At 45.8% G+C, this 8,461-nt stretch overlaps 1 protein-coding gene across 1 annotated transcript; it reads right to left on the bottom strand.

The window, feature by feature from the left end:
• Nucleotides 1–2,435: 2,435 nt before the first annotated feature.
• LOC106011610 lies at nucleotides 2,436–4,684 on the bottom strand. The gene has a single exon (XM_013081830.1). The coding sequence runs from the start codon at nucleotides 4,669–4,671 to the stop codon at nucleotides 2,512–2,514; it is 2,160 nt and encodes a 719-aa protein (XP_012937284.1). The 5' UTR covers nucleotides 4,672–4,684; the 3' UTR covers nucleotides 2,436–2,511.
• Between the last annotated feature and the right edge of the window lie 3,777 nt (nucleotides 4,685–8,461).

The following is an 8,461-nucleotide window of genomic DNA, read 5'->3' as shown; positions in this document are numbered from 1 at the left end:
CCCCCCCTTCCCCCGCTAAATAACCCGCATCGCGAAGAGAAAATTAATATCTCTATATTTCTGACTTCCTGGAGGGAGGTCGCGCGCAGTTTGGTTCAGTTTTTAGTAGATTTTTTTTTAAGGCTGTGTGCGGTGCATGCAGGTCTCCGTAATCTGACGGAGCTTTAAGATCTCGCTCACCATGGCGAGTTTTTGTGTTGTAAGTTTTGGGGAGGATTCGAGATGGAGGCAGGGAGCCGCATGATAGGGCGAGGCAGCATACGAGAAAGTTTTTGTTTTTGTTTTTGGTTTTGGTTTTGGTTCTTTTTTGGCTGCTGTTTGATTTACAGAGGTTTTTGCGCTTCCTTCTGCCTGCTTGTGTGGAAGATGATGGGGTGTAAAAAGGGAATTTAATTAAAACGTTATCAAACGGAGGTAATGTCACGTTTTTGTGAGGAAAATATGGAAATGAAATTAAATTATGAAGACGTCTAAAAAGAGGTGTTAGACAGACGGTGGTGCCCATTGCAGCAGCCGCTACGGATTATAATTTATAAACAAAATTTTTAAAAAAGCAATCAGCGGCGAAGGAAAGGGATGTGCTTCTGTATCTTGAAATTGAAAGACTGCTCGCAAACATCCTATCGTACAAGTACAATCCTAGTACATGTATTTAAAGCAAATAAATGTGTATATTTATCCAGAGAGTACTTAAAGAACCTGAAATGGAAGAGTGCTGAAGGCTTGCTACTTGCTATACAACTGAAAGAGTTGATGTCTATTGTATTGACTCTCGAATCGCCATTTCTAAAGTCCTGTTTAGGCGTTTGGAGGGTGCTTTGGTCTGGGTTGATCCTATTTCCCTGTCAGCGTAGCTGTTGTTTTAAGTTGTTATAAGCCCTATCGAGTCACTCATGTCACCGAAGTCTGTGGTATAGTGGTCAGGCACTGTGCAGTCGCAAGCAAATGACCCGGGTTCGATAACCGTATGCGGAGGAATTTTTAAAAATCGAGTTTCTGTTTTTTTTTCTTCTGGGACTTAAGTATTCCTTTCCGCTCAGATTGGCCCGACTGTCAAGGTCGAAGCCCGCCTCCTAAATGATCAAAATCGTTTCGATTGGGGGGGGGGGGGGGTATAACACCTATCACAGACGCCGTCTGCGAACTTAAGACCTGTATGGAATGGGAAGAGTTGTTGATTAAGAAAAAAATTAGACTAACTCAGAGCTGTCCAGTTACGTTCACAATAATGTCATTAAGTGCTGACGATTAGAGGTGTTACAAGAGAGTGCAACAAACGCCACACAAAAAGAGAAGAAAAGAAAGAGGAGGAGAGATCAGGACCATACATGGTTGATAGGAAAGAAGGAGCAAACCACACCAGAACACCCGCCAACCAGCCCACTAAGCATGATGACTTTGAAGATAAACCAAAAGTACAAAGCGCGAGGTACATTAGGTAAAACAATCATGGATTTTTTAATGCACTCAACATTTTCAACATAATCAATGGATGGATTGTGAGATGTGGACGGAATCAATGAAAATGACGGCAAAGTAACAAGTTCCGACGTAATCCTTGCTGGATGGAAATGATTGAACGTTATTTGGGATACACACGGCTGAAGATTTCCTTGTCGTCACAAGTCGAAACGAGGCTATGGCTTCTTTCGACATTCGACACACACGCACACTCACACACACACTCGAATTTAGTACGTTCCTCTTTGATTGTTGGGGTAGTGTTTGTTGGAAGATGCCACGGCTAGTGGGTCCTGCTTCTTTTCTTTTCCGTATGTTGTTTGTGTTTGTTTGTCATGCCTTTTCCTTGCACTGAAAGCCGCTATGGTGTCGATGTGCTTCTCTTCACTCAAGCAGACCAAAAACAAAAAAAACAAGAAAAAAAACTCACAACCCCCCCCCCCCCCCGAAAACCAAACAAAAACAATATGGTTGGAGGATACCGCTGGTGGATCGTACTTTTGTGGTCAGTCTCTAACGGATATGTCTTTCTCGCTTTTTTCTAGCGCTTCATGTGTGTGGTGGGTGGGCGTCACTGGGGGATATATATGTATATATATATATATATATATATATATATATATATATATATATATATATATATTCCTACTTCTCCCCCCCCACTGTTGTTTTTGCCCATCTGTCCTGCTTCCTGCCTGCACTAAATGACCCCTATTGTGTCAATGTGCTTGTGTTTTCTCAAACTCGAACTCAAAATCGTTTTTTCCCTATCTGGCGCTGTCTCTCTGTTGTCGTGTTCGAATCGACGTGCTTCTGTTCGTTCGAAAATGGACAAAGCTCACTGTGTGTGTGTGTGTGTGTGTGTGTGTGTGTGTGTGTGTGTGTGTGTGTGTGTGTGTGTGTGTGTTTGTGTATGTTTGTGTGTATGTGTGCGTATGCGTATGTGTGTGCGTATGTGTGTTTGTGTGTGTGTATGTGTGTGTATGTGTGTGTATGTGTGTGTATGTGTGTGTTCGTCATGTGTGTGTGTCACGCGGAATATTATGTGTGCTAGCTGCGCCCCGCAAAGAACTCCATCGCGTCCTGCAGCACCGTCCTGCTCCGCACCGTCAGCTCGTGCTCGTATTTCAAAATGGCGACGTCCTTGACGAGAATCTCGCACTGGATGCGCTCCCCTTCCCCTTGCACACTCCCCGTGACGCACTTCCGGTAGTGGTGCAGCAGAGCGGACGACACCGGCGCGGCCACGGAACGGAACGGCTCGGCGATCGGTTTGCTCAGGTGGTGGATGCCCACCTCGAACGCCCTGCTCGGCCGCACCATGAGCTTGGATCGCCGTGAGCTCGTGTCTCGCGTGCGGTGAAGGTACTGGAAATAGTCAATGGAGTTGGTCACCAGGGTCTGGAAGTCCTGTTGGAAGAACGCGCTCTGGAAGGAGATGGCGGCCACGGAGTCTGCGTGGGCGACTTGCGGCTGTGCGTCGGCGAGGACTTGCCGCACGAGGTCGGGCCACGAGGCCGCTGCGTGCGGGACGAGCATCTCGTCAGTATCCATAAATAGCAGCCAATCAAACGCGGGCATGTGCTGGTAGAGGCAGTGCTGCACCGCGAGCAGTTGGCCCCGGTTCCACAGCATCTGGCTGGCGAGAGATGGCGATTGGTCGAGCCAGAGCTCCGGCAGTTTTGGGAGTTCCCATTGGACGAGGGAGAGAAAGTGGGCGTGGTTGGAGGCGAAGTGCCTGAGGAAGACGACCAGGTCTTTGGGCAGGTCGTGGATGTATAAGAAGACGCGGGAGGCTTGGAGAAGGCGGCACATTTCTAGGAAGTTGACGATGCGTTGTAGGCTGATGTCTCCGAACAAGGGCGGGACGCACACTCCTATTGTAGCGTTGTTGTTGTTGTTAAAGTTGTTGTTGTTGTGAAAGTTGTTGTCGTTGTTGCTGCTGTTATTGTTATTGGTGGTGGTGGTATTGGCTGTGTGTCCCGCAGGTGGGGAAAAGTTGGACGAGTTGTTCTGGAACGTCCTCTCGTCGCGACTGCTCACCGGTGGTTGGAGCTGTGTGTTTGGGGCGTCTCGTGTTATTTTCTGCCGCCCTCTGAACCCGGCAGGAATATTTTTGTCTGAAAAATCCAGGTTTTTCTTCAAAGAATCACGGCGGTTTTTGTCCGAAGAATCCCAGGGAAACGCAGTTTGGTATTCATTTGATTCTGTCGTATTGTTCTGGGGTGTGAGAGACTTTAGAGGCATGGCCTGGATGACGTCATACGTCTGACCACTGTCCGAGACGGTGGCGATGGTGACGGCGGCGGGCGGAGTGCGGATCACGCCAGGCGGCGGCAGCAGGCAGGAGTAGATCCAGCCGCCGTATTTCTTGCCGTGGTTTTCGCACATCTCGTAGGCCCGCGCCGTCACGCTGATCACGCGGCGACCTCGCGCTCTTCCGCCGCCGCCTTCTTCACCGTCTTCTTCCTCTTCTTCTTGAGTAGCGCCGCCCGCCGCTTTGGTGGGAAAGCGGCAAACCACCGCCGGCGTGTCGTTGCCGCTGGGGCGGAGTGCGAAGATCCTGACGTAGATCTGCGGCGCGAGGCGGTCGTCGAGGTAGGCGGCGTACACGTGCAGGTCGCTGAGCGGCCGGAAGATGACGCGGCTCTCGCGAATATACGACGCCGCCACGACGTCATCTGTGTCGGCGTGGGCGGGTGGCGGGTGGCCTGGATTCACGACGTAAGGCGTTCCGCCAGGTGGTGCGACAGCAGCTGGGTTGTCCACCTGGTAGAGATCAGAGCCGCCGGTAGAAAAGGCGGGGGACTCGGCTGACGGCCGCTTGTTTTCGCTGAGTTTCCGCAACAACACCGAGTCGATAGACCCGCCGTGTCTCATATCTGAAGCCGCTGAAGTAACATCCGCGTCGCTGAATTGTTTCGCGGAGTCATATCGCCGTCTCGGCGCCGCCGCGGTGTTTAGGGCGTGGCCCGGCCTGTCTTTCTCCTCCTCCACATTCTCCCGACCGCCGCTGTTTATTTTAAACTTCTCGCCGTCGTGGCGGCTGTTTGGCGCCGGCGGTGCTGTCGTCTTGCCGCTGGCGTCCTCTATTGCCAAGTAGCGATTGTCGGTGCGCGTGGGCGTGGTCAGGAGGCTGAGTTGTATCACGCTGACCACAGCTATGTAGGTCAGGCAGACGGCAGAGACCAGGGCGGACGCACGCCGCATGTCGCTGGTTGGTCGGTTGTAGGGAAGAGTTTCACGTCTTTTTCCAACACATTAGAGTCTCCTCGTCAGAACTTTATGACGTTAATATTCCATTATTTGAAAATCATTAAATCTGATTAAATTACGTCACAATACGTCATTGGTAATTGACCGAATCTGGCGCGGACTATTCTGATGTATATGTCGTAATGTGTGTGCGTGTCGGGGGGGGGGGGGATACACGGAGTCGAAGATGTTGCGTTGCTGACGTCAGACTGGCAATGACGGAAGACTTGCTTGGAGTTGGAAATGTTTCTATTGGGACAGCTGACGGGTCATTTTGACCACTGTCCAGTCGTCTTGGCTGATGGTGTTACTGCCCCGTGAGCGGTAAACAGAAAAAGAGGGTGGGTAGTGGTGGTCTGCCCCTCACTACTTTGTGTGGTGTCTAGTTGGATCTGACTCAGCGTTATCGTGTCGTTGTGTATCCTGTGGTGCCGTGTCGGTATATATCCTGTGGTGTCGAGTCGGTATATATCCTGTGGTGTCGTGTCGGTATATATCCTGCAATGTCTTATTTATATGTATCCTGCAATGCCGTGTCGATATATTATAATTTGCGATGTCGTGTCGGCTGGAACACCACAGTATCGTGTCGTAGTATCCTGAAGCGTTTTCTCGTCACAGAAGCAACGGTGTCATTTCGTTTCCGACTCAGGCGTATTGTCCGGACGGTACAGACCTTTCCGTCTCGTGTCGGCACCGACTCCAAAGTATCGCGTTGGACGAGGAACACTGCAGTTTTGTATTAAGGTCGTTGCAGCTCACTTTGTATGACAGTTTCTGAGGATAGGTGCAATGGATAATTCATCATAATTAGTGTCATAAAGTGATGGAGTAGGTTAGTAATGAACGTCTTACGATGTAGTTATTAAGTCCTTGATTTGTTAAAAGTCTTGGGGTATGATAAGTTATCCGTAATGTTTTGTGACGGTATGTGTTTTTACTAGCATCTTAAAATGCTGGGGTAAGTTATTATTGGTGTCATAATAATATGATGGGAATACATAATCCGCTACCATAGAATTACAAAGTTCTGTCTAACATTTTTTGTCGTTTTGAGCTACTGAGATCATGAGATCAGGAATCCTAATTATGTTGTATCTGCTCTATCGAAATCATAAGATTATTCGGAGTCGTAATCAATATATTCAAAGAATTGCATTCGAAAAAGCTTGACACGTTGTGAAGCTCAACTTAAAACGTCAAATTTCACAAAACTAGGCACCGAGCTGACTGAATGAACGTTGTAATCCTGAGGTAGAGGATCGTTAGTATCTTATGAGAAAAAATACGTGTTATCATGGTTAGATTATGCTGAGATAAGTTATAAATAGTGTCGTCATACTTTTATAAGGGAATAAATTGTCGCTTTTAAGGAGAAGCGGGCTAGCCCAGATTTCGGCGGGGAGGGTTCCAGGAATCTTGACCAACACCAAAAGTGGGCATTGCCCTACATATAGGAGAAGTTTGGTTTCATTGGTGTGTATATTTGTTTGGTTATAGAGAAAACTCTCCTTGTCTTTCAAAGAAACTAAACAAGGGGCAAAAACTTTTACCTTCGATTATCTCAAAACTGCATTTATCGGGATAGCCCCCTTGTTCTAAAAAGCAACCAAATAATTGTTAGTTCCATTTTGAGGAATGCGTTATAAACAGTGTCTTATGGGGTACATAATTTTTGCTGTCATAATATGATGGAATAAACTATTATTAGAGTCCTTTGAGGAATACAGTATGTAATTGTCAGTGTCTTACCCTGGGATAAGCTTAAAATTTGAGAGTGACATGACAGATATTGGGATATGAATTATTATTAGTGTAAAACATGATGGATTAAATAGGTTAATATTATTGTTTTGAGGGTTAAATTGTTGTTCGTACCATGTGCTGGGATAATTTACTATTACTGACATATGATGGTATAAATTATTATTTGTGTTATATATATATATATATATATATATATATATATATATATATATGATGGAATAAGTTATTATCAGTGTTAAAGTTAATATCAAGTTATTAAAAGTTTTCTGTTTTTTGAATATCGCGCCTACCTCAAATATTTTTTAAAACAAAATATCCCACTGAAGCTGTGGTTAGAAATCATTGCCTTACCACTACACTACACCAATCGAAATCCATCTACATCTGTACTTGTGCTCCCCCCCCCCCTCAAAGAATAGGTAAATTAATAAATAAATGAATGTAATAAAAATAAAATGAAAATAATATAAACAATGAATGAATAGATTAAATAAATAACAGTGAAAACGAAAATAAGCCTAGATAAATCCTTAGAGAAAATAAATAATTACATGAATAAGAAAAAATAAAACCTGAAAAATATAATTCTTGATGTGTATTGCACTCACCTCGATAAGTATTGTCCATACAATGCCCAACGAGAGCTTCTGAGGTTGGGAACGATGGTGTGACGTCACTGTTCTCTCTTGTCTCTCCAGTACAGGTGTCACCACTCAAACCAGTTAATATTAGTATAGTAAGCTGTGTTTACACGCGCACTAAAGTCTTGCCGTACGCGGGTGATGATACTCGCTCTGTATCTCTCCGTGTATCTCTGTCTCTTTGCTTCTGTGTCTCTCTGTATCTCTGCTTCTAATTCTCTCTGTATATCTGCTTCTGTGTCTGTCTATGTCTCTGCTTCTGTCTCTCTGTGTCTCTCTGTATCTCTGCCTCTATGTCTCTCTATGTCTCTCTCTGTATCTCTTTCTCTGTATGACTCTCTGTCTCTGTGTGTCTCTTTTCCCTTCTCTCTCTCTGTCTCTCTCTCTCTCTGTCTCTCTCTCTCTCTGTCTCTCTTTCTGTGTCTCCTTATCCGATACACTCTCGCAGCTCCTCCTGTGTGGGGATCTGCCTGTCTGGCCTATCACCACCAGTGCCAGCGAGGAACAGATTCCGAAGACTGACTGACTGACCTGCGAAGGTCCGAGTGAGGCCTGTCCGTCCGTCCGTCACTGTGGACGCGCGCGGTTTTCGTTTGACGGTGCGGCGTTTCTCTAGTCTCCGCTCCCTCACTGCTCCTCCCTTCCCTTCTCTTCTCTTCCGTCTCCTCCTCCCTTCCTGCCCTGCCCTGCCGTGCCTGCCTGCCGCGGAATCCAAAATTTTACGCGTCGGATCACCGCGCGATCCGCTGCCGCTGTTCGTTAGTCAAGTGTGATTTTGACTCTTTTTGAGGAAAAACGAAACTTCGTCGATGATTCGAAGCGTGTTAAGTCACTATTCGTGCTCTTCGAATACTTTGCGCGAATTTTTTTTTTCTTTTTTTCTTTTTTTAGTGTGTAAGTCCTAGTAACATTCGCTTGTCAATACCCTTTTTAAGTTCCCCTTATCACTCTGTCTCATATCCATTAAGTATAAAGTATTTTTGTATTTACCGCACTGATTGTAGATACAATAATGCTCTCTCCATATAATATGTTTTATCATCATCATCACTGCCTTTTTCACCCTGCATCAGGGTATCGGCCACGAACAAATTATACTTTTGAGTCTTTAATCCTTTTGTCCCTCAAAAATCACACAGCATCGAATGACTCTGCCACGCTTCGAATACCTGTGAATAGTGAACCAAACAAAAAGAACCACCCCCCCAAAAAAAAACAACAACAACAAAAAACAACAACAAAAAAACCGATAAACAAAAGAACATAACAACAAAACAAAACAAAATAAAGCTCATATGACCTTATGCAGTTTCGAGCGCCGTAAATCATCTACTAAA

The sequence above is a fragment of the Aplysia californica genome, unplaced genomic scaffold, assembly GCF_000002075.1.
Source record: "Aplysia californica isolate F4 #8 unplaced genomic scaffold, AplCal3.0 scaffold00147, whole genome shotgun sequence".
Lineage (NCBI taxonomy): Eukaryota > Metazoa > Mollusca > Gastropoda > Aplysiida > Aplysiidae > Aplysia > Aplysia californica.
The sequence above is the reverse complement of the archived record's forward strand: the minus strand, read 5'-3'. Positions and strand labels throughout refer to the sequence as shown.